This window comes from Mauremys reevesii, linkage group 5 (genome assembly GCF_016161935.1).
Source record: "Mauremys reevesii isolate NIE-2019 linkage group 5, ASM1616193v1, whole genome shotgun sequence".
NCBI classification, from domain to species: Eukaryota; Metazoa; Chordata; order Testudines; family Geoemydidae; genus Mauremys; species Mauremys reevesii.
The window spans coordinates 20904746-20931406 of NC_052627.1; the positions used below are offsets into that span (position 1 = coordinate 20904746).

Here is a 26661-nt window from a genome sequence, read left to right on the forward strand (position 1 = left end):
AATCAATTTGCTTCTGGGAGAGCACTTAAAATGTAGCTTTCTGTCAGTATGAGTCTGGATCACCAAGAAAACTGACTGCAACTCATGCAAACATATCAGTGTTGACGTGGGAGTTTTCTTAAGTTAACACCATGATTTTGATTTTAAACCCCTTTCCAAAACATGCATTGTGCTTGTAAGTCCCAACTCCCACTGAACTTAGTATATTTCTGTTTGCAGCAGACTTCAGAAGTGAGCTCTGAGGGGATGGGTGTTCTGGGGGTAATATGCCACTTTAGCACGGCAGTTCAACTAGGTAATGCTTCTGATGAAATGGAAACCGAAGGAGGCAAATACAGTGAAGAGAGAGGGCGTGTGTGTGTGTGTGTGTGTGTGTGTGTGTGTGTGTGTGTGTGTGTGTGTGTGTAAAACCTTTTCAGGAAAACTAATTTTCTCCTGTACTTTTTTAGCTATTTAACTGGCATCTGTCATTCCCATTGAGTATTTGTCTTTCAGAAAACTAGACTTGAAAAATCTCCAGTGACAGTTTTTACTTTTGCCATATATAAAATAGAGCTTCCCAACCTGTTATGGTACCTGGTGAAACTTTGCTCACAAGTTCATCTGGCTCAGGGGAGGGTTTATTTTGAACCATTACCTTTCTTTTATGGTATGGTAATGAATTCTCTTTGCCTTCTCACCAATGCCAAAATGTAAGTTGTTCTAATTCCGAATGTTGTCATGTCAATGAAAAATATAAAACCTTCACCCATGCTGCTTTCTAATTTTATCTCCTGATGGCCTTGCAGTGCCTCCCAGTCACAGCCTGAGAGTGTGGCATCAGCACATTCTAGCAGTGCAGAGTCAGGGAGCACCAGTGACTCAGACAGCTCTTCAGATTCGGAGAGTGAGAGCAGTTCGAGTGACAGCGAAGCAAACGAGCCACCGAGAACTTCTACATCTGAGGTACTGTGTGGTGAATGTATAGGAGGTGGCGAGGCTTAACGAAGCCTACTGCCTCTGACTCCTCACTGACCGAATACCAAAATAGTTACAGGGAAGCAGCCTTGGGATAAAATGTCATCCTCCTCTATGTGCGGGTTCTTATAAACCCCACGCTACTTCCATGAACTTTCTCACTTGCTGTTTAACAAGCTCTGAAAGTCAAATAGTCCTTGGTAACAGGATAATTGGGCTTCGGAAAGAATGTTTCAAAATGCTTGCACGATTGGTGCTCTCTTCCCCATTTCAAGTATGGTCTTCAGTGTTCCCCCTAGAAATGGGCCAGGACCAAACCCCCAGCATCCAAACTTTCCGGCAGTTTGGGTCAGTGTTTGACTTCAATGTATCAGGCTCATCTTTGTGTATGTAATTATTATGGATCTTTTATTTGAGAGCTGTTTTATGGTGAAGCCTGTTTTTTTTTTGCTATTTAAAGCAAGGTGGTTCTGTCTTAGAATAGTGCATTTCTTTCTGAAATCGAATGGCAGCTGTGTTTGATGAGATGAAACCTCTCTCTTAGATTTCGTCTGAAATGATCAGACCTGTAGGATGTCTCCATTGGAATGTGCCTGGGCTCACTGCTGTTGAGTTTGGCTTGCTTTTCTGCCCTACTGGTGCTTTGGAGGCCTTATTGACCTCGTTGGGAAAGCAAGTTTAACAAAACTCAAGATAATGCTTCATAGTTTCATAATCAAGACCAGATGCATTTTTCAAATTGTTTCCGAAACGAAAATATATTTTCCAAGTCCCTGTTAAGTGTTAGGCGCAGTGCTGTGCTCTGTGCAACGTGTCATTGGAGCACTTTCTTTCTCCATCAGTGGTGTGGTTGGGGAAAGGGAACCTACAAAATGTTTCCAAATTAGCAGAATGGTGTAAAATGGTATCCGTGGGCTACATTTCTGGTCATACATGCAGATTCAGCAGCACTTGATGCATCAGTCAGGGTATAGCAATTTAAATTTTCTTCTGTTCTCCTCAACCCTCTTCCATCCTGTAATCAAAATTTTCTCCTATACACAAGTGTAGGAGCACATGTATAGGAAGATTATTTGGACACAGGCAAAACTGAGGTTTACTGGCACAAAAAGCTTGGGAATCTTGAAAAACAAATACTTCTCCACCCCATTCCCAACATACACCTCCATTCCCATTTCTCAGACCAGTTTGTGTGATTGCAGATTTCATTTGAGTAAAGTTCAGATAAAATTCAGATGTGGTGTGAAGGAAATAAATGTTATGCTTTTGTTCCTATATATAAACCTAGCTGTCTTGTCTTGAGATTAATAGGTGATGGGAAAGAGAACTACCTAGCTAATTTCCATTGAATATTATGTCCTTTTCTTGCTACATTTCATCCTTTCAGCAGCTCCTAAAGTAAACTTGAGAGCAAGGTTCTTAGTACATTTTACTTACTGTATACATACAGAAAATTTCATCACAGACAAAAGTGATTGCTTAAAACTTGTTGGCACTGGTTGCTTTTTATTTTATGGTCTCTTACAACCTTTAGTAAGGTGGTGTTTGGCAAGGAAAATATGTAGGAAAGCGCGAACCACAAATAACAGCTGGCAGTAGCAGGGATGCATAAAAAGCATCAAAGAGAACCCAGCAATCTGGGGACACTCTTACGCTTATGGGTCCAATTCTCAGGTGAAGTCTTCACTGAATTTTTTTTTTTTAATTCTTTACTCAAGCTATTATGTTAATGAAGATAAGGCAGTTGAGTCAAAGACTATGGCAGAGCCTGAGGGTTAATACTGCCTACTAACTCATAATAAATCTGCAAGTTAGCTAATCTGAGCTGAAAACACATCTTTTTGTGTGTGTTTGCAGTGAAGATGTGTTCCCCAGTACAAATCAGACTTAAACCCAGCAAATCTGGCTAGTGAGGATCGCCTAGTCTAGGGGAATCCTCCAGGACTGCTATTCTCTGGCGTAAGGACATGGCTGGAAAAAAAAGGAACGTGGCTGGGGCCATCTCTGTGCTCTGTGGATTCCCAGCTGCTGGAATACACCTGAAGGTCATTTGGCAGCAGAAGAGTTTAGAGTGGGCCTGTGACGATAATGCCCTTAATTTGCCCTTAATCTGATGCATGTTCCCATGCCAAAGTCCTTCCCCGCCCCCCACCCCGTCTTTCACTCTAACCTCAATTCCAGTCCATAGATACAAAACAGCTCTCGGTGCCCTAATAGAGGTGGGAAGTAACTTTCACTGTCGCTGAAGAGTGCTTTAACGACACAAGCAAGTTACATTTCACAGTCACTATCCTAACTCACATTGGGTCAGCAGCCTTGGGTAATCAGCCAAGAATGTCTGCTTGTGGCACAGGGCAACCCAGGGCCAAACTTCCATGCAGAATGAAAGGTCTCTTACTGATACAAAGGTGAAGCTTGTCTGAGACCAGGAGTCTGATATGAATAGTCAGATTAGCCCTGTGCAAAAGAGAGGACTTTTTGTTTTGATGTTGTTCAAAAGCTTCTCAGTGTGACCTCTCTCTTAAGTTCTTATACTTCCTATGCCTTTAATAGTAGGGGTAAAATTTCATGGGGTTTGATAGCATCTAATATGTCAGGCAGCAGAATAATCCATAGAGATAACTCCCATAAAACTTTTTTTTTTTCTTTACAGCCTGACCCACCAACATCAAATAAATGGCAGCTGGACAACTGGCTAACCAAGGTGAACCAACCAGCAGCACCCAATGAGAATCTCAGTGAGGTTGTCCATAGACATGGTCATCAGGAGAGCCGGGGGCAAGGGAAAAGCAGCAGCAGCTCTCATGAACGTTCTGAATCAAACGAGTTGCACTCCAAAAACTCAAGCAAAATAACCAGGGCTCCCCAGGCGGTACATCTTCCCAGCAAACGGACCTGCCAGAAGTCTCCCACGCGCACTGAGGAGCCCTCTCGGAGGCCCACAGTTGGTACCAAGAAGCCCAGCAAGATCCCACTACAAGAGGCTCACAGGGGAAGCCTGAAAGTGGAAAGTGAGCCTGGTCCCTATGGGGTTAAAGACCAGTCTTCCAGAGACAAGCCAAAAGTAAAAACGAAAGGGAGGCCAAAATCCAGAGATAAAAAAGAATTGAAACCAACGGTGCAAGAGCCCTTGGAAAAGAAAAAGCACAAGAGCTCACACCAAGCCATTGCTAAAGCATTTTTGGACCCTAAGCCTGTGAAAGACATTGTGGCTGGTGGTGCCCCAGAACATTTCCCCCTCAGCCCTGTAGCTCAAAGCCAGAAGCCCGCCACCCCCACCAGGACTAGTGGCAAAAAGCCTGCCATTGTGGTCAGAGAGGACTTCCATAGAGACAAACTTCTCTTGCCTATCAGGGATAAGACGTTGTTATCGCCCCTGAGGGATTTCCCAGTCCCTCATGCTCTTGTGGTTAAAATTGAGCTGTGTCTCCTTTCAAGAATTCCACAGCCACCTGGGAAAGGGAGTCGCCAGAAGAAACTTGAGGGTAAAGAGCTCCCGAGTGCGAGGAAGCAGGATTTGGAAAAGAAAAGCACAGAAACTCCTAACAAGTCTCTCAAAAAGAGAAAGGTGAGAGGGAATGGCGCGTTCCTACAATTGGAGCAGTGTTGTTCAATGGGCAGGGAATGTGGAGGTGGGGGAGAAATTTTAATAATGTTTCAACGTTGTTTCCATTTCACAGGGTTCAGAATGAACCCATTTTTCATCCTCTCCCTCAAATAATCAAATTTAATATAAAATTTGATTATCAGAACAGTTATTAAATATTTTTATTTATCTAAAACCAGTTGTTCAGAAAATTAATAATGTCAGTAACTGTTCAGGAATGTTCTTGTTTTTTAAAAAGTCACAAAAATATTCAGAAAGCTTTTAGCAAAATTTTGTGTTGTCAAAAAAGGCCATTTTTTTCAGAAAAAAAAATCTTTCTAGTTTAAAAAAAAAAAAATGTCAACCAGCTCTAGGAATATGTAATCTCCGGTTTTGCTAATGTTTCTCTGGATTGCTCCCTCTTTCAATTAATTGAATTTAGCCAAAGGAACACTTGAAAGTAGAGGAGGCTACGGTGCCTTTTTTGCTACAAGTAGCATGGTATTTGAAATGCTTACCTTGCCATGCATTTCATCTGTATAACCCATTCAATATCAGTTGCAGGAGAGCACCACTATCTCCTGTTGTAGGGATGCCCTCAGTGAGAACTGTTCCAGTTCAGCAGAGATGGGTGTCTTAGGCCTGGTCTGCACCCAAAAGTTGTAAAAGCAGTACAGTAGAACCTCAGAGTTACAAACACTTCGGGAATGGAGGTTGTTCGTAACTCTGAAATGTTCATAATGCTGAACAAAACGCTATGGTTGTTCTTTTAAAAGTTTACAACTGAACATTGACTTAATACAGCTTTGAAATTCTAGGATGCAGAAGAAAAATGCTGCTTTAAGCCATCTTAACTTAAATGAAACTAGCACAGAGAGTTTCCTTACCTTGTCAAATCTTTTTTTCAAACCTTTCCCTTTATTTTTTTAGTAGTTTCCGTTTAACACAGTACTGTACTGTACTTGCTTTTTTGGGGGTCTCCTGCTGCCTGATTGCGTGCTTCTGGTTCCAAGTGAGGTTGATCGGTCAGTTCGTAACTCTGAGGTTCTACTCTACAAACTCTCCCCCTGGCAAAACCCCACCTCAAGGATGCAGTTATACTGGTATAAAGATGCTAATGCCGCTGTGGCTTATTTCTGTATAGGAAGGGGAATAGCTATGCCCATACCGAACCTTTATACTGGTATAACTGCATCCACATTAGGATTTGTAGTTATATAATTATGTGGGGGAAAGAAATCATACCTCTAACTGAAATGATTATACCAGTACAAAATCTGTGTGTAGACCCAGCCTTGAGACCAGCTTCTTCTAGGCTGGTCTGTTCAAAAGGGGACCTATGTTCTTTGTTAAATGAATTGAAGTGTTCTCTGACAACCACACTAGCAGCTGTAGGGGCCTAAAAAGCACAGAGCAAGGTAACCCTCAGTACTGTACTTCTGCTCCATAACCTGCACTGAAATACAAACAATTGATAATATAAAATACACAGTTAATCTGCAGGGAGCTGGGACTGAAAACCTGGTCCTTTCGTGCAAAAGGAAATGCTTCCGTCACTTGCGCTCAAGGATGGGTCCTTCAGCTGAAGTAGTGGGTCCTTTAACTTCTCTGAGTGCCTGCTCCTAGAGGATAACGTTACGCACTGGCTCATATATACACAGTCAGTACATTACAATACGCACAATGAATTCACATGGTGAGTATACTCATCATGGTTACATCAGGGCCTATTCCCAGCTCTTCCTAACTCTTCAGGAAACACCAGATAGTTTTCTCTCAACTGGTGGGAGAATAGCAGTATTTTTATGTTGTTGGGCAGAGAATTAGCTACTCTTTTTTTGAGAGGAAGGGGCCATCGAACACAGGGCACTTTCCCCTATTTTGCTAAGGAATGGTGGAGAAACTTGAGAACCCAGAAGTCTGTACTGTGGGGAAGTGAGAGAGAACTCCAGTTTTGAAAGGTAAGTCTGTCTCGTCCTCTCTATCACCAGGAGAGCAGAGAGATGAGTGACCTGACTCTCGAGAACACCTTCAGGGAGAGGAGTCTGTCACTTATTTGAAGGGGAAAAAAATGGCCTTTTGTAACTTTTTACTGAATTTATTGGGGCCGGGTTGAAAAATTAACTGTCACTGGCTTGCTGGGGAAATTGCACAAGCCTCTACAGCAGGGGTGGGCAAACTACGGCTTGGGGGCCACATCCGGCTCTTCAGACATTTTAATCCAGCCCTCGAGCTCCTGCTGGGGAGTGGGATCCAGGGCTTGCCCCACTCCGGCACTCCAGACAGGGGCTTGCCCCGCTCCACGCTGCTCCTAGAAGCAGCGGCATGTCCCCCCTCTGGCTCCTATGCATAGGTTCAGCCAAGGGGATCCGCAGCTCCCATTGGCCGGGAACCATGACCAATGGGAGCTGCAGGGATGGCACCTTCCGACAGGGCAGTGTACAGAGCTGCCTGGCTGCGCCTGCACATAGGACTGGAGGGGGGACATGCCGCTGCTTCCAGGAGCTGCTTGAGGTAAGCACTGCCTGGAGCCTGCACCCCTGATCCCCTCCCACAGGCCAACCCCCTGACCCAGCCCTGATTCCCCCCTCCTGCTCTCCAAACCCCTTGATCCCACCCTAGAGCACCCTCCTGCACCCCCAACCACTCATCCCCAGCCCCACCCTAGAGCCTGTACCCCCAACCGGAACACTCCCCCGTCCTCTCCCCCACCCCAACCCCTGCCCCAGGCTGGGACCCCCTACTGCACCCAGAATTCCTCATTTCTGGCCCCACCCCAGAGCCTACATCCCCAGCCGGAGCCCTCACCCCCTCCTGCATCCCAACCCCCAATTTCATGAGCATTCATGGCCTGCCATACAATTTCCATACCCAGATATGGCCCTTGGGCCAAAAAGTTTGCCCACCTCTGCTCTACGATATGAAAGTCTGCAGGCTTCAAACTGAATCCAATTTTAATATTGTTTTGGAGACACACACTTCTCCAGTGGGAATAGTGGAGGAGAAAAAAACCCAGTTACTTTCAAGATGGAGCTTGATAAATTCATGAATGGGATTATATGATGGTGTGGGACTTTCTTAGTCCCATGTCTTTTGTTCCTTTGCCTATATACCAATTCAATGGAGTGGATTTGTTTTTTCCCGTTCAGGAAAAAAAATCCTCTGGTTTCTCAGTTAAGGAGTTTGACAGACTGGGTGCTAGGTGATCTAAAGACACTTTCTTTAAAGCTCTTGTAAGGCCGCCAGCTCTTATGAAGTGCCCAATCCTGTGAGGTACTGCACATCTTTTGAAGTCAATGAGAGTTGAGGGCAACTGGTACCTCACAAGATTGAACCCTTGATGAAGTGATGCCCTCACCTTTTTAGTGAGAATCTCTTCACATGAGTGTGGTTAGTACCAACTGCTACGTGGGCCGAGCAGATTGATTAACTCATTCAAATTTTGCAGTATTTCCATATTAAAATAGTTTTTAAGTTTTTCACCCAGTTGATAATTCAACAAATATACACACACGATTTCCACAGATACATTTTGAACGTCTTACTTAACCCGCTCTCTCTGTATATCTCTTCGCTGAGAAGCTGGTATTTTTTTAGAGCATATGGGCAGTTGTTCCAAACATTTTTTCCCCTGTACTTTATTCCTGTTGAAATGACCTTGGGGCAATCTGTGTGGTTTAATTCTTCTGTGTGCTTTATTTTCCTTTTTGGCAAGTGAGGCATATCACAAAACACAATTCCTTATAATTAATGACATTGCTAGAAGGAATTTTTATATGCTTTATATTGCTCTGTATGATTCATATTCATTAGCAACAAAACACCAAGAGCTGATTTAGAAATACTTGCTGTCACGAGCGTAAGTCAGAAAATACTTTACCTTTTTCTTTTGGGGTGTTGGTGGGGGTAAGTATTTCCACTCCATCCACCAGAATCAATCTCTTCTAGCAAAACAAGACAACATGTCATTTGGAATTCTTTTCAAGGAAGCTGAAGTTTAGATTAATCAGCTGTGATCTGGATTTGCATGTTGTTATTTTTAGTATTTTTGTGTTAACATTAAGAAATCAAATTTAGTTATGTTGGCCTGCACTTTTACCTGTGTATGTAGCGTCTAAGTGGTGGTGATTTGCTTTCAATAGGGAGAAGTGGAGAAAGAGACTGATAAGAAGAAAATCAAGTTGGAGAAAGAAACCAAATCATTGTTGTCTTCAAGTCACAAAGACTCCAATAAAATGAAGTGAGTATAGAGTGGTGAGATGCCAGAAAAATGCATGAACTTGAGCTTTTTTTAAAAAAAGGTTTTGGTGAGGAGCAGTTTCCCCTTGTCTTCCTGCAAGTATGGTATTGCTTAATGTGATATATATGCTATCTGAAATGTAATATGGTGCAAATTTATCTTTACAACTTGGTGCCAACAACGTCTGCACGTACCTTTAAAAATCTGGACCTGAGCCCTTTGGGATATCTCAGGATGTTTTATTTATCTTTTCCTTGCTATCCTTAGTTCCTTCCCACCACCTTTCAGCCTCTGCAGTCATTTTTGTTTTTTGGGAGCTGTGCATGAACAGTTTATACTAATACTCGGAGAAATTTTTATCAGGATTGCAGTGCTTTACAAACCATTAAGGCGCACAAACCCTCTGTGAGGTAGGATGGTACTGAACCCATTTTACTGAGGCAGAAAGCAATTAAGTAACTTACGCAAGATCACACATGGGAGTTGGGTACAGCAGGACAGAGAACCCAGAAACTGTGATTGCCAGTCCCCTGATTGACCAATAGCTCTGTCCTGAGCAGGGCCGGCTCTACAGTTTTCGCTGCCCCAAGCCGCGCGCCGAATTGCCGCTGCGGGGGCCAGTCCATGTGACCTTAGGGCAGCAGGCGCATTTCCGCGGCGGTGGCAATTCGGTGGCAGCTTCTATGTTTAGCTAAAGCCGCCGCAGACAGCTAAACATAGAAGCTGCCACCGAATTGCCACCACCGTGGAAATGCGCCTGCCGCCCTAGGGGCACAGTGGCACACAGACTGCCCCCGCCGCCCGCAGCGGCAATTCGGCACACTGCTTGGGGGCAGAAACACAGGGACTGCCGCCCCTTGCAGATTGCCGCCCCAAGCACCAGCTTGGAATGCTGGTGCCTGGAGCCGGCCCTGGTCCTGAGAGGGGAGGCATCTGGCATGTTATGAACTGTCTTTGCACTCTAAGACTCCAGTCAAGCAAAGCACTTAAGCACATGCTTAACTTTAAGCACATGATTTCTATGGAACTACTAACATGTTTAAAGTTAAGTGTGTGCTTCAGTGCTTTTTTTTTTTTTTTTGGATCAGGCTGTAAGTGGCTCACCTAACTGCTGCCTTGTCTAACTTTTCCTGCTTAGAAGAATATCATGAAGGTTGTGATAAAGAACTTGGTCATCTAGCAGCCTCAGATTTCCTTGATGTCTCTGGTTCCTGCACTGGTTCTGATATGGAGACCACATGTGTCTTGTTAGTTGGTGATCACCTAATGATGGACAAAAATCAGATGTTACTGCTGATACTATTAGATCTGTCAGCTGTCTTTGATACCACTAACTATGTGGTTTTGGCAACTTGCTTACAGACCCTAGTTGGGTAGACAGTGTCTGTTTTGAGTAGTCCTACTCTTTCCTGTCCAAGAGGTCACAGCTGGTGGTGTTGGATGATTGAACATGTGTTCTAAGTGCCTTGTGGGTTCTGAAGGTCTCTGTTCTGTCACCCTTTGCATATGTGAGGCTGCTGAGGAGACAGTGGGAAGATGTGGCCTGTGCTGTCGTCAGTATGCAGATGACATGCAACTTTGTGGCTTTAATCAGACCCAGATGGTGCAGAGTCCTTGCTTTTCTCAGTGCGTTGCCAAGATTGGGACTTGGATGAGAGTAGACTAGCCAAAACCTTATCCAGAGAACAGAAGTGCTTTTTGGTTTGGAAGTTGTTCCTACTTCCATTATTAGGGCAGTTTGTCTCCATCTTTTATCCAAAACGTTCACAATTTTGGGGTATCTTTTGTACCATGATTATTCCGGGAGTCCCAGCTGGCATTAGTATCCAAAAATGTTGTCTTCCCTCAGCATCCAGCATTATAGCTGCAACACTTCTTTTAGATTTGCCAAAGTTATCCATGCCTTTGTAATTCCTCAACAAAATGGTTGCAATGCACGTTGCATGAGTGTAGATGACTTGCTGCATGCTGCACTAGTTGTAGCATACTACCCTTCTGCTTGGCTGCATCAGCTGGAGGGGGCCTGTAAAACCAGATCTGCCTCAGCTGAAGCGGTGTTCTATTACTTTGAATTGAACCAAAAGTAATTGACTTTGGTCTATAAATGTCTTCATGGCATGGGTCTAGCTATCTGAGCAGACAGCCTCTCTGCAGGGAAAACACTAAGGCAGTTGATACTGGGTGAGGTCTTTGTGCTTGTCAGTCCCTATGTTTAAATGTCTGGGTGTTCGCAGGAGGGCATTATTAGTGGAAGGCCTTCAGTTCTGGAATGTGCTTCTGCCTTGGGCCCAATAAGAGCTGGAGTTTCTGTAGGGCAGGGATTCTCAAACTTCATTGCACCGTGACCCCCTTCTGACAACAAAAATTACTACACAACCCCAGGAGGGGGAACCAAAACTTGAGCCCATCTGAACCCTGCTGTCCCAAGCGGGGTGTGGGGCCCAAAGCCGAAACCCAAGTGCTTCAGCCCCAGGTGGGGGTGGCCTGTAACCTGAGCCCTGCCACCCTGGGTTTGGGCCCCGAGTGATGAGGCTCAGGCTTTTGCCCCAGGTGTTGAGGCTCAGGCTTCAGCCCCAGGAAGTCTAACATCAGCCTAAAATGGGGTCACGACAACCCACAGTTTGAGAACTTCTGCTTTAGGGTTGAATGGGTTGTTTTTTCATTTATTTTGGTGTTTTCTTTTGGACTCCAGTCAGGAAAGATCATGAGGGCAGATTCCCTGTTCCACTCAGGTGCCTTGTACCATTTTGACAACCTAAAGAAGCTGCAAAAGTAGTGGCCAGTTAAGTGAGGTTTACAGAAGAGGTACACCACTGCCAGAGTTCACTGATTTTAAATTTGGCCTGTGATGATGAGAGACTCTGTAAACTGATGGTAACTAGGGCTGGCCCAAAGATAAGAATTCTGTTTTCCAAAAAATCTGTGGCATTTGTGTCCATTCACATTGGGATGAAAATGAGACCTCATGAAATTTTTCACCAAAACCAAAAAAACACCACCTCAGAATGGCCAGTGATCAGGCCCAGTGCCTGATTCAGAGGGGGGACTCCAACCTGGGTCTCACATTCTAGGTGAGTGCTCTGACCATCAGGCTACAGAGTCAATCTCTCTCTCTGTCTCCGTCCTGAACCTCAGAAACCATCGGATGAATGTTTGCTTTGATGAAGTAACATTCTGCAATGGAAAAATGGTTTGTCCAAAAGTCCCAAGCTAGTACTAGTGGTAACCTCACTCTCTAACCTACAGAACAAAACTGGTACATCTCTGTCCCTTGAACAGTGGTTTCCATCTCAGCAGTTATGTGCAAGCTAATTTAACTGACCAGTCTTCACTTCCGCTTAATTTTATGAAAGTATATGATCTGAGGTCATGAGGAATTCTATCTGGTGCTAGGGACAAAGAGTGCATTCTGCGAAATAAGAAAGAAGGCCAGTGCTGTGGTAAGCCACTTTGAAAAAACAACATGCTGTGGTAGCTTTTACCATTCCCGATGTCCTTTCTCAGAGATTCTAATCTCTCATAAATCCACAAAGAAGGAAGAAATGGGAAGGTGGCGATGTTGCAAGGTGTTGTGAAGGCCAAGACTATAATAGGGTTCAAAAAAAAACCTAGATAAGTTCATGGAGGATAGGTCCATCAATGGCAATTAGCCAGGGTGGGCAGAGTTGGTGTCCCTAGCCTCTGTTTGCCAGAAGTTGGTAATGGACGACAGAGGATGGATCACTTGATGATTACCTGTTCTGTTCATTCCCTCTGGGACACCTGGAATTGACCACTGTCAGAAGACAGGATGCTGGACTAGATGGACCTTTGGTCTGACCCAGTACGGCTGTTCTTGTGTTCGCTCTTCTTAAATCCTAAGTCGTTTAGCTGTAAATTTTTCCTCTAGTAACAAACCTGAAATTTTGTCTTTATTGCTGCTTCAAATCTGATTTTCTTGCATGTTGTTGACAGTTGAGGACACACATTCTAAATCTCCAGAAAGTCCCTAAAGTTTCCTCTTGCTTTTGATGGATTCTTTTTTAATTAGTCATCTCACATTTCCAGCTGAATAAACAGAATCGTTACACCATGTAATTCACTATTTTTTTAAAGCTCTGTATTATATACCATGAGCACCCTAACTATTAAGTTCATTTTCCATCTCCAGAGTATCCAAATTTCCATCTGAGACACTGAAGAAGGAGCTCTTGCTACCACCACCATTGCCACCAATGTCTACTGTGCAGCCTGCCCAGAAGCCAGCCAAGATGGCACAAAAGAGACACAAGGGCGAGAGCAGCACCTGCAGCCAGCTGCCTGACACACATAACCGAACTGCCAAGAGCAAGAGCAACCACAAGGACTCTTCATCCTCCAAGCACAGGAAAGTGGAGGGGAAGCATTCTGAACATTCTAAAAGCAACAAAGTAGGTGTAAGTTGTTAATGGCGGAGCTTTTCATTCTAGCAGTGAGTGTTCTACAATTTCCTTCAGCAACGTTATTCTCTTTTCCTTCATGTTTTTAAAGGACAAGGCATTTGAATGAGTGACACTATGGTTTTTAGACAGGTTTTTTTTTCTTGGTTCCTGAGAGTCTGTCTAGCAAAATCTTGCTGACCCAAAATCAGCATGCTCTCCCCAATGGTAGAAAAGCAGAGACTAGGGTGAGGTTTCTGATTACTAAGACATCATTGTTTATTACAAAGTACCCTACTTGTTTGTTGTTTGCAATGATTTGTATGTTGTTAAAACTCCAGATAACAAAATAAAGTAGCAATTGTGCCACAGCGTCTTTGCTTTTTCAGTATGTTTGCTAATTTTACTTGATAATTTACAAAATGCACTAATTTGTAATACTTTAAGTTATTTATATGACTTGTTAAAATTTTGCTGTTCCAGAAGAAAATTCCTTGGAGGCAGGACATCTGCTGGTGGAGGCTAAGCTATCCAGCAACTTCTGCTGTGCAGCAGGGGCCTGAGCCAAAGCCCAGTGAAGTCAATTGGAGTCTTTCCATTGGCTTCATTGGACTTTGTAACCAGCCCTAGGTGATCTGTGCTGTTAAAGGCAGTTTAACTTGATGCTTTCCATAAAGTTTCCCATCTGCCTTCACCTTGCTAGTAAGCAAATAATCAGGAGGATGTACAAATGTAAAAGAGGACGCTTGGGATATAGGATCACATTCTCAGTCCTGGCCTTGGTTTTGAGCAGGCACATTTGCAGGCACAATAGTTGCATATGCAAGTCAGCCTGTTTAAAAAAACAATTTTCTTTGTTTGACTTGAGCTTCCTTTAAAAAGCAGGCCCCTGTTATTGAATAGGACCTGGGTTTGTGCTAATATGTATTATTTCTAAAATTGTTTTACAGTAGAGTTGATGAGCCTTGTGGCTAGTACTGGATGCTTTCAGGTTATAAAACCCAGTTCTGTTGCCATTTTTGTTTGGATGGATATATGTAATCCGAGCTTTGTTCGTTTGTTGGTTTTTAGGGGGTGTGGGCAGTTGCACTAGCCAGCTTCAAATGTCTGTTTTATAACTCTGCTTTTCTGGAATTTCAGCAAGTAACTTAAATTCAGCAACTGTTGCCTCACACCCCAAGGTTAAGCTAGCAATGGATCTGTGTGAATAACACGGAGTAGATCTTATTTGTACCGAGAAAACAGGGTTGTTATCAGTCTTAGTGCTCTCTTAGCTCACTGTGCCATTGTCCTGCTAAATACATCTCTTGTTTCAGTAGCAAGAGAAACCTGTTACTTAATTTCTCCCCCTCAGGAAAAATTCACATTGTGTTGAAGATTACAAGCAGTAATATAAGAAGGCAAGTTTCCTCCTCCTTTACAAAAAGAGAGAGAAAAGAGAATATATTCTGAGACTAAATAACCATTTTCTTTTTTAATTTGGAAACCCAAAGCTTTTAAAACTGCTTTTGATTACAAATTCCTTGACCAGTTCTTCTCTGCATGATGACTTCCCAGGGACCTTCAGGAGATGTCAAAAACCCTTTCCCGGTGCCTTCTTTGCCAAATGGTACCTCCAAGCCAAGGAGACCTCAAATCAAGTTTGAAAAGTAAGGTTTTTCTTTATCTCCTCCTCCTCCTCCTCCTCGTTCACACTGATCATGTCATCTTCACTGTCCTTTGAGTACCTTAACTTTGTGCAAAACATAAACTTCTTGCTCTCAATTTCAAGACTCTCTGCACAGTGATACCCCTGTGTGGATTTCTGTTCTCACTGCCTCCTTGAGTTGTACCCTTCTCCCAGTCACATCTCCTGGTCACCTATGATAGTTCCCCTTTTCTTTAGGACTTACTTTCCTTGTATCCACATGATCTCCCTCCTTTCATTCAGATCTCTCCTTAAAATGTTCTTCTTTCATGTGGCCAGTATGTGGTAACCCGGCAGAGACTTGCCCTATTTTTTATTTAAAACAAATTTTTTTTTTGCTCTCATTTTCTTACCGCTCTAGTGTGGAGGAAAGCCAGTGTAGAAATTACACATCATTTGGCAAGGAAATCACCCTTCTTGATAAGTGCCTTTCTGTGCATCAGTGAACATTGTTTTTCTTTGGCTGAATTATGAGACTTTGAAAATGGCACTTTACCCATGAGCAGTGAGATCGGTGCGCTTTTTAGTTCAGGCTGAGCGTAGTCCGTGCAGAGCCCTGCTTATTTCTCTGTTAGTTTTATGAGTACACAGTGAGCTGTGCACACTTTGTACAACAAATACATTAGTCTAATGCATGGTGGTGTACGTGGACAGAAGTATGCTTTAGAAAATGTGCACTGAATAAGGCAGGTTCTATAAGAGCCTCTGCCTCATTCACTGCGTATCTTGCATCCAAATGAGTTTAATGGACCCTGTTTGTCTGGCATACCTAGAATAGTGAATGGTACTACAAAGTGCTGCACATGTAAACCGAAGACTGTAGAAGAATATCTATGCTGTATTATATTTGAGAAGCAAGACAAGATAATGCAATTAAATTAATGCATATGCACAGCAAGGCAGAGTTACACTTGCCCTTGCAACAGAAACTAGAATTTTCTGACTTTAGAGTACCCAGGAGCGCAACCTGAACATTCTTCTAATGTAGCTTTCTTTTGATGGAATGCAGACCATCCTGTCTGTTAGTTAGACTGTAAGCTCCTTAAGCAGGAACTTGACTTCTGAGCATTGCCAAACAGCCTGACAGTATTCAGTTGGTGGTGATCGTAATTTTTTAAGTCATCAGAGCAGCAGCCCATACAGCAGTTACAGGGTCCTGGTGATGTGACATTAAAATTGATACTTACTCTATCTTTTTGTTTTGTCTGTCTCTCCTCTCCCTCACTCCTAATTCAGACAACATCCGATGGAGTATCACATAGAGGAGGCCAAAAGACTGAAGCACAAAGCTGACACAATGGTAAGTCTGGGCCTTGTGGTGGAAGTGTTAAAAGGTTTTCTAAATAAACCTGTGACTTGCTTATGAAGGTGCACTTTTTGCACATGTCCTGGATCACAGAATAAAAGCTTTGTTCTTTCCTTCCCACCTAGCCTTCTGTATCTATTGGTCAAGGTACAACCTACTCCTCTTGGGACACATGCCAAGAAATCCTACCTCACAGGGTCAGGGGGTTCAAAATAGATTAATCCTGTGTCATATCCAGTTGTCACATTCAGATCTAGTACACACAGGAATACGGACAAGATTTGTTCATATTATTCCCAGTTAAATGAAGATCTCTTAATATTTTTTTTAGTGAAATATTTTTTTAGGCTTGTATCCACTAAAGGCTGAGCTATCAGTTTAGGTCTTTTGACCAGATCTAGAAAATGAGTCGCACAAAACAGAATTCAAAGTTGATGTGACCACGTTCACCCCGTACACATTATACAGGGCTAGCAGGTCTGTTTGCTTTGCAAAACTGTCACAAAGCCCTTGAAAGATGGAACATATTGAAGTCATTTTAAGACAGCCTACTGTCGGAAAATATAATTCTCGTAAACAAGATTGAAAATGAGCTCTGTAACTGTGATTACCTGGATTTCTCACAGGTGTGGTTTGCTTAATAACATGCATAATTAAACATACTTTTTGTTCATTGTTATGGTATAATCAGGTAACGGGAGCATTTGTCCTCTGTAATGTATCTGTAAAGTCAAAACTCAGGGATTTATTTGTTTGTAACTTTTAGATGCTTTTGCTAAAATAGACAGACTGGTGGGCTCTAGCTAGTTTCTTTCATCTCTGGAGATCCTTTATTAAAAAAATTCTACATAGACCACAAGTGCAAATGGCCTAGGTTCTATCCTAACTCTAATTTCTTCCTACTTGAAAAATAATGCTGAGATTTTATAAAGCTCCGTAGAGGATTTGGCACGATTTAAATGAAATGGAAACTGACCAGCCAAATCCCCAGATGTTTTTTGCCTATCCCTGGCTCTAGCTAATGCTTTTAAGGCCTGGGTATTTACTCCTGTTGACAATTATGGCAAAAGTCCCATTGAATTCAATGTTGCAAGATCAGACCCTTAGTCCCTTACTTTCTCAGCACCAATTTCAATTTGTGTATATTAATTATGCCTTTTAATTATTTTATTCAAGCCACAGAACTTTTGCACCTAAAAATTAAATAGTGGGGTGGAGGGAAGATGGGGGAATAAGAAATGGATTAAGAAGAAAACAGATTGGGTTAATTATCCAGCTATTCGTTGGTTACGCATGCCGTCTGACATAGCGTAACACTTCCTGTTGCCTTTTCAGTTTTACTCTGTCCTCTTAAAAATTGCTGTTGTATGGTGAAATTATATATTATATGCAGTTCAACCCTTCTATCCTTTATATGTCATGTTTCCCTTCATATTGTGGAAAGTCGCTGAACATTCTAGCAAGTGCCATGCACTTCTGTAGATGTACTGTAAAACGCATGAAACTACTTGCACACTGTAACAGAGGGTGAAATAAATATTTGACACAGACACGCATTGTGTGTGTGTGTGTTGACAGCACTGCTTGTGGTGTAAGGTACATTATTGCCAACATCAAGTGCTCAAAAATCACGAGGCTGGCACTTAAAAATAATGATTGACTTAAATTTATTTTATAAAATGTCAGATTTTTGGTTTCTCTTTATTTCCTCCTAGTTTCCAAGCATTTAAGGTGTGTTCACTACACGTTTTCAAGCTTTTCTCTACAATCATGAGGCCTAGAAATTTATTTTTTTTAAAACTGAAAGCTGAGATTCTCAATCTCTTGATTCCAACAGCTTTGAGGTATTAAGACCATTCCAAATATCTTGAATCTCACAATGGAACAGCAAGAGTTGGTAGCACTAGGAGAGCAAGAAGGAGAGGGGAGTTGGAGATCTGACAGACATGGGTCTATGTAATAATTTAAGAATATTGATATGTAACCTAGTTAATGAGAGAGACTGTATAATTTATATTGGGGTAGTGAAATGTTTATTATATACCTATAATGTTCAAATCCAGTAGGATCTATGTTGGAAGACAACACAATTGCTTCACAGGGCTGGTCTACACTGGGGGGGGGTGGAATTGATCTAAGATATGCAACTTCAGCAACGTGAATAGCGTAGCTGAAGTCGAAGTATCTTAGATCGATTTACCTCTCGTCCTCACGGCGCGGGATCGACGTCCGCAGCTCCTCCTGTCGACTCTGCTACCGCTGTTTGCGCTGGTGGAGTTCCGGAGTCGACGGGAGCGTGTTCGGGGATCGATATATCGTGTCTAGATGAGACGCGATATATCAATCCCCGAGAAATCGATCGCTACCCGCTGATACGGCGGGTAGTCTAGACGTACCCTCAGTTACCAACACCCAGGCACACCCTTGAGAGAATGGGGCATGCTGTTAGCTTCAAGGATCCTGTACCTTGTCTTCAACAAGTTGCAAGCCTTGTTTTGCCAAACCTGGGAGCCTGGAGATCAAAATTCTAAGCAGTTGAAAAGCCCTTCTGAGGAAAAGGAAGCTCAGTTGTCAGAAGCTGTTGAGGGAGACAGGCTGACACACAGAGATTCTGGAGAGGGGTTTGTCTGAAGGACATTCCCAGTTCCAGGGGATGGTAAGATTTAGGGAAAAGCTGGTATGTGTACAGACTGGTTTATTGTTATTTAAGGCAGTTTCCCTCTGAAATACTTGTTTTCTAATAAATAATACTTTGCATTGAGAAGGCTGTCCAGTCTCTGGTTACCACTGCCATTGTCTCTGAAGGGAACAGAATCACAGGGTCTAGGCAGAAGTGAGACCTGCTGAGGTAGATCATAGAGAACTGCACCACAGAGTGGAAGAATCTCATGAATCTGCCTTCAGAGAGGTGGTGGTGTGAGGTCCGAGACCTGAGTGAGATCACCCCAAGAGACCCATTAGAATAGGAACTGACACAGCATGAGAGGAGGTAGGAGGAAACTGGGATAGTGATGCAAAGCAGCTGTAAACCTATTTCAATTGTCCAGTATGCTCCAGTTGCTTTGTGTTGCTCCAGAGTAGCAAAAGCAGTCAGATTTCTCCAGTGATTATGCCCATAACACTGAAGAAAATACTTCATAAAATAGCATTTTTGGGGGGTTTCTTGTTTACAAAAATTGTAATTGTAACTCAATTTTTTAATTGAAAAAGAAACCAAGGCAATTCCTAGGAGGGAAATAATCTGTTAAAATGAAGTTAAAGTTGTGAGTGCATGTCAGTAATTTCAGATAACTAACATCCCTGAAATGTATTTTATCTCAAACCAAGTTGATCACAAGTGTAAATAGCTTCAAAAAGTGCCTTCACAACAGAGGACAGGTATGACAACTTGTGCAAATTACAGATACTTTAATTTATGTGAAATTGGGTATCTGGTTTTAAACATTTGGCTCTTAGCATTGAGGCTTCTTGGATTATAAAGGATTAAACATCTTTGCAGATTAAGAAAATCCGCTAAACTACTTTACTGCAAAACTCCATAACATAAGTGCTTGCAAGTAAAGATAAAGGCAGCATTTTCTTCCAATAGCAGGATACATTTCAAACCATATGAAAAACCTATTGTGTAGGTATTTTTCCAAATACATAATTTGAGAATAAAATGAGGCTATGTTGTTCCAAAAGATTATATAATAGTGTTAATAGCAAGCAAAGTACATATTTATTGCTTAAAATATGAATATATGTTTGACACATGTTCTCTTTAAATAGGCATACCAAATTCTAGTGGTGTTTAGAATTGTTCTTCTCTTTTCCCAGGGTGGTCTTGCTAAAAAGACATGGGAAAAGGAGTGTGATAGCTGTATTATTTTGTATGAATATTAGACGTGTTTCAGTTTAGCTGCTGGATATTGTTCTGGCTGACTGCACAAAGTTAAGTCAAAGGAGGCGGCGGGGGATGGGGGACAAGTAGGAACCGAAACAATGACAGAGATAAGGTATCTTGAGGGAGAATACCAACAGTCCTTAAAAGAACAATGCGTGAACCAAACATTGGAAAATACCTACCTGCCTATCATCAGAAGGGTGACATACCTTTTTTTCCAAGGCCAGAGACTAATATCAAAAGAACACAAAGCATTTAAAAACCCCTGGCCCATAGAGGAAGAGTGGGGGAGCAGGCCACAGCTTCTTAGTGGGAGAGACTGAGATAGGCAGTACATGCACCAAGGCAGAGGTTCTGCAGGATGTGGCTGAGACAGCTGGCTCGCCTGAGCTTTGAGAGAGGTGGTGAGTTACAGGCAAGTCCCAGACTCGTGGGTTTAACCCTTTCTCCCTGTGTGCTGTTGTACCTTTGGGAACATGGACAGTATGCCTGTTTGGAAGGAGCTGTTCCGAGTCACTTTAAACAGGTGCTGGTCACAGGCATATGGAGAAGTGTATCTGGCAGGGAGAGATGAAGGTAGTGATGCCATCGGTCACCAGAGGGGGTGTAAGACACTGCTTTCCCTGTAACCCTGGCAGGATGCTGTGACTAGGGGCTGCTGTAGCTGGTGATCCAGTCTTAAGTGGGGTGAACTGCATGGTTCCACTGTGAAGAATGCAGGTTGAGGCTGTCAGTTGGAAGGAGAGCCCATGGAAGAGACTAGTGGGGAGAGAACACAGGGTGCAGCTCACCTCTGAGATGTCACAGACACTTTTTCTGGAATCAGAGTTGGAACTCTTTGGGTAATGCTCTGAGGCCAGCCTCCTCTCTCCAAACTGTGCATATCTAAGCAAAGAGAAGGCACAGATATGGCAAAGAATGAATGAAGAACCATAATTTTTCTCGTTGGCTAACCATGAGCACCTTCTTCCCGACAGACAGACAAGGTTGCAAAGGCATTTCAGTACTTGGAGGCTGCCCTTTCCTTCATCGAGTATGGAATTGCTGTGGAATCTGATGCACTGACACCAAAATCAGCATACACCATATTCACAGACACCATAGATCTCCTAAAGTAAGTGTAAAGCTATTTCAGTGACACAGCATGGATTTTAAAAACGTTTTTCCCATTTATTATTTGTATTACATTAGTAGTAGGAGCCCCTGTCACAGTCGAGGACCCCGTTGTGCTAGGCACAGCATGAACACTGCATAAAAAGACTGTCCAGAGATCTTACAATCTATGTATACCTCTGAATTTCACTCATATCTCAGTTTTGATCTCTGATCCTAGGCAAGGTAGTGGAGCAGTTGCTACTGGACTGAAGTAATAAAGAATTAAAGGAGGGTAATATAATTAATGCTAATCAACATGGGTTTACGGAAATAGATTCTGTCAAACTAACTTGGTATCTTTTTTGGATGAGATTACAGGTTTTGTTGATAAAGGTAATAGCATTGATGTAATGTACATAAACTTCTGTAAGGCATTTGACTAGGTGTTCCATGATATTTTGATTAAGAAACTAGAGAGAGAAAATTAACATGACTCCCATTAGATGGATTAAAAAGGCTGGATAACTGATAGGTCTCAAAATATAATTGTCAATGGGGATTCCTCATCAAATGGGTATGTTTCTAGTGGGGTCCTGCAGGGATCGGTTCTTGGGCCTACACTTTCCTGCCAATACATTTATAGGAGGTTCTTTTAGCCAAGTTCCCTTTTTTGTTTGCTGCTGTTTTGCAAGAGGGGATTTTCCAATTACAGTAAACTCTGCTTACGAAGGATGTAAATCACCTCCCAAGCGGAAGGAAGCATGAATCATACAGAAATATATCGGCTATCACGTAATCCGTACGTAGTCAGCGTTTCGTGAATGTTTCCCAGACATGATCTCTAGGTTCCTTCTCTAGAACTGGTTGAAAAAGACCAATTTTTCATGGGAATTTTTTTATTCAATTTTTTTTTCTAATTTTCTTCTTAAAATTTGGGTTTGACCCAAAAAAAACCCCTAAAATATATTGCTGAAAAGCTTTCAGTGTTTTTTCCTTGAAAATATGGAAACTTTTGACCATATGAAAATTTTCCATTAAAATGTTTTGATCAAAAAGCCATTTTTTGTCAAAAATGTTCAGATGGAAAAATGTCAGTGGACTATATCCTTCTGTCCTGCTCCCCAAAGTGCCCTTATGCACTTACCGTTCCAACTTTGACGTTCCTGTATATTGGACTCAGGATGCCCACTCTGAACCAAGCTCAGTAAGGTGAACAACTATGATAAAACCCAATCCATGTGCAGAACACCTGTTAAAGTTAAGGGGATTTCTAACCGTGGCAAAATTACAGGGTCAGTCCTTTAATTAGTGCTTTACACAAATGAATGTGTTAGTATCTCTGTTTTACACGTAGGGAAACTAAGGCACAGAGAGATAGTAAATTGACTTGTTCAGGATCACACAGTGAGTTATAGGCAGAGTTGGAAATAGAACTCAGGTCTCCTGATTCACTATTTGAGCCAGTGGATCGTGCTGGCTTTCCATAAATGGTGTGCGGTATTTGTCATTGGGAAATCTAGCCCTGTTGACGAATGTCATTAATTTTGTTTTGTTTTGTTTTCTTACAGATTTATAATGACATTAAAATCCTTTTCAGATACCTCGGCATCTGCACATGAAAAAATCTTTGCTGTTTTGTGGTATGTGGCTACCTTCCTCAGCTCCCCACCCCCAGTTGCGACATTTTATATTCTCTTTTTGAACCTGGTAGATTGAAAGACCTTTCATTCTGAGGGGTGGAGGGTTGGGCTAAACTGATAGTTACGTTTATGCAGAAACTTTGTAGTAGAGTGAACTCTGAAATATCTCCTTTTAAAATGAACTGGCATATCAGTAGGGAGCCATGTGTGTAAGGTTAAGGTTCTAAATCTCACTTGATATGCTGGTAATTTAAGCATCCGTAAAGGCTTAAGCTGATTTGCCTGACAAGGTTTCTGAGCTGTGTAATTGAAGCCACGGTTGAACATACCCAAGTCAACTCTGGGCACAGGGTATATTAGGCCCATAACACCTGTTAGGAGTTGTGCATCTACTTCCCTGACTGTTCCTGTTTTTCTCCGACATGATCCTCTCTCAGTGGCTGTCTGGGGTATATGGGGAAGGAAGCACAAACTTTCTTCAATTTGCAGTAAAATGGATGTATATGTCCTCAGGCTCTGCAAGAAGAATTGCTGCTGGAGTGGCGTTGAAAGTTCTGACACTGATTCCTGGTTTTTGTTCACAGCATGCGCTGCCAATCCATTCTGCACATGGCAATGTTTCGTTACAAAAAAGACACTGCAGTAAAGTATTCCCGAACCCTCAATGAACACTTCAAGGTAGGGTTTGATTGCATTATTTAATAGGTTTCAAATTAGAAAGATGGAAGAAGCTGCAAGTGATCAATATAGGTCAATGTGAAACCCAAATCTAACTAGACTTTCCTTTTTGCTACAGAATTCTTCCAGAGTCACGCAAGCACCTTCTCCATGTGTTGCAAGGTATTATTTAAAATGCATATTAAAATCTCTCTCGTAGTGTGTTAACAGAAGCAGTTTGCCTACACATTTGAATTGCAGACTTTTTTTTTTGCAAGGAGGTTCATAGAATATCAGGGTTGGAAGGGACCTCAGGAGGTCATCTAGTCCAACCCCCTGCTCAAAGCAGGACCAATCCCCAGACAGATTTTTGCCCCCAGATCCCTAAATGGCCCCTTCAAAGATTGAACTCAAAACCCTGGGTTTAGCAGGCCAATGCTCAAACCACTGAGCTATCCCTCCCCCTGGTTGAGTGCATTGAATCACTTCCTGTTTTATGGGTTGGAATAACATTCTTAAAATATTTATCTGCATCTTATTTCTTTCCCTCACTTCAATTTACAGAGAGAGGTTTGTTTTATTTTATTTTATTTTATTTTATAGACAATATAAACCCACTCTGTGTCATACACGTTATTGTCCTATCAAAGAATAAGGGAAAGAGAGAATGCATTAGAAACTATTGTTTGTAGAGGTCCCATTGTTTTAATCTTTGTCCTGGGTTAATAGATCCAGAGGACAGATGTTGGATTTTCCTCCTCTTGGGATTTGTAAATGTATCCACCTCTCCTGTCATCCCTCCTGTCCGTGCATACAGATGCTGTACTACTCACAGTAGTACATGTTGAATTTTAGATTAGCTTTTAGCTGGTGTTTTGACACTTTCTTGTGAGTTGATTCCCCTGACAGAAACTTTTTTTTAAATTTCTTGCTGATAATTGATGCTTTTTGCTACCTTTGTGTGTCTGCATCGGAGTTACTGTGGATGTGGCAGCGAAAGAAACATAAAAGCTGTCTTCTACAAATTGATGCTGGACCTGATTTTCAACAGGCTGGCATGCAGTTAAAGCAATTGCATGTGCAAATAGGGGATATGTGCCCGCACATGGCCAAGTGTGCATCCTATTGGCAACTTGTAAACAAATCAGGCTTTTGTGCATACTCAGTTGTTGCAATTGAGTGTCTTAAGTGCAAGCTAGGCATGCAATTCCAGTCATACCTCTTTGAAAATATTTTGAAAGAATGCTTATGTATTATAATATTGGTTCTGAAAGCACCATCACTCCTACCATGGCCTATCACAGTGAGGTTAATTAAACTGAAAGTCTCCCAAGGAAAGTGGTGGAAGCTCCATCATGTGGATAATTTAAACTGGACTAGGTGAAGCAGTAGAAAATATACCTTGCACAGTCTCTGGAGGATGGACTAGCTGACCAAATAGATCTGTTCTATCTCAAGTTTCCATGAGCACAAATGCAGATATGCAAAGTGATTTGGATTGAGACACTAATTTTGAATATCCATCAAAAGCCTAAACTCTTTAATGTGGAGATCATGACTTCATGGAATGGGATTCATTAGCTAAAACACTTAAATAACCAGACCAAGTTTTTCAGAAGTGAATACAGATTGAGTACCCAACTTGGGACTTTGAGTGGGTGCTCAGCATGTTTTGAAAATCAGGGGTCTTAAATTGAGCAACCAAAATCCCAAGTCACTTTTGAAAATCTTGGCCTCACTTTTTAAGTACAGTAATGCAGTTGGTGCTATCTATCTTGCCTGCCTTGGTGATGAACGCACCTTAGTCCTCAGCCTTGTACGTCACAGTGCTCTTGCTGAGCATGGGTATTTGACACCAGAACTCTGTCTGATGGTGAGTGGCTCATAAAAACAGAAGTCTGGGTGTTTTGTGGCAAGTCATTAACCTGTTACCTTATGGCTTCATGATGTCATCTTCTTCCTCAGAAGCACAGGCACACCTTCTCCTCTTTCCCCGATGCCCTCTCCTGCCAGCTCTGTGAGTTCCCAGCCAGGATCAAACGCTAGCAACTGTGGCAGTGGAGGCATTGGTTCTTCAATCAACACCCTACATAATATCCCAAGCATAACCTTTTCCTATGTCAACATCACTTCCTATATCCTCTATGCCTATGATATTTGGGAGCAGGCCGATGCATTGGCCAGGAAGAATAAGGGTAAGGTTTATTGCCCTAGGCTTCTCCTTCTAATATTGTGCTTATTTGCAGACCCCCCCCTTTTTTTTTTTAAATTCCTAACACCTCAGCAAACTCTGCCTTAAAGAGGCACTTCTTAATCCAAACATAATCCATATTAAAATAAACCAAGGTGTTTATGGTACGTGAGCAGGTTATTGGTATAATCTGTTTGCTTCTGCTATGTGATGTTTGTTCTAATTAAAAGGTTGTCTGAGAAAGATTGATTAGTTTAAAATAAAGTGAAAGGGGAATTTAAAGTGGTAAAAATCAAGCTCACCATTTAAAGGTGACCTGTAAAACCTTTTCAGATTCACTCACTTTTTCAGCTTATGGATTTGTGGTCCATGAAGAGCCACTTCTGCTTTATTTATTTATTTATTTTTGTCTAAGCTCCTGTTTTCATTAGTTTTTACATTAAAAACGGTGGCTCTGACCTCTCCTCATAGAAGAACCTGCATGAAGAGTGCTTGAGCATTGGCCCCTATTAACATCATTCCTGTTTCCATGCCAAGCACTTGCAAAGAGGATTCCCCAATCTCTGTCACACTCTTTACTAAGACATTATCATGGTTAAATCTGTGACATGGCGGCTGTCTCTCAGCACAGATAGCGAGAGAGGAAGAAAAGCTCAGATTATGGTCAGTCATTAACATGGGGCTTGTGAGGTAATTTTTTCCCAGAAACGCAAGCTATTGAAGGCACAGGGATGTGTTCAAAAGGCAAACTTGAAGAAGGAATAAAAGTAGAAAGTTCCATGTGTCTTGTTAGAATACTAGGAGGACTTGACATATAAGTTAAAATGTTCAGGCAGGCAGCACGGAGTGTTAGAAAAACCCTAATGCCGTGAAGCTTTTCCTACCTAATGGACTACATCTTCACAAGACCTAAGCTGTAAAAATCAGTGTATTTCTATTGGTGATAAGCCAGGACGTGAGGTAGGCACTGTGTATAACCCCAGGTAGATAATTATGAGAGAAGAGCCATGGATAGAGTA

The 26661-nt window shown here is 42.2% G+C and overlaps 1 protein-coding gene across 7 annotated transcripts in view; it reads left to right on the forward strand.

Annotated features, from left to right (window-relative positions):
• The window catches only part of AFF1 (AF4/FMR2 family member 1), a 170081-nt gene that overhangs the window by 135552 nt on the left and 7868 nt on the right, over positions 1-26661 (forward strand). For 3 of the 7 annotated variants that reach the window (XM_039540824.1, XM_039540829.1, XM_039540828.1), the window contains 11 exons: positions 789-945; positions 3611-4525; positions 8686-8783; positions 12934-13198; positions 14738-14829; positions 16104-16167; positions 21037-21173; positions 22723-22794; positions 23379-23472; positions 23591-23634; positions 25417-25646. In XM_039540824.1, the coding sequence (XP_039396758.1) occupies positions 789-945; positions 3611-4525; positions 8686-8783; positions 12934-13198; positions 14738-14829; positions 16104-16167; positions 21037-21173; positions 22723-22794; positions 23379-23472; positions 23591-23634; positions 25417-25646 (2168 nt within the window). The remainder of the gene's footprint in view (positions 1-788; positions 946-3610; positions 4526-8685; positions 8784-12933; positions 13199-14737; positions 14830-16103; positions 16168-21036; positions 21174-22722; positions 22795-23378; positions 23473-23590; positions 23635-25416; positions 25647-26661) is intronic. The other 4 variants (XM_039540826.1, XM_039540830.1, XM_039540825.1 and 1 more) reach the window with 3 other exon arrangements.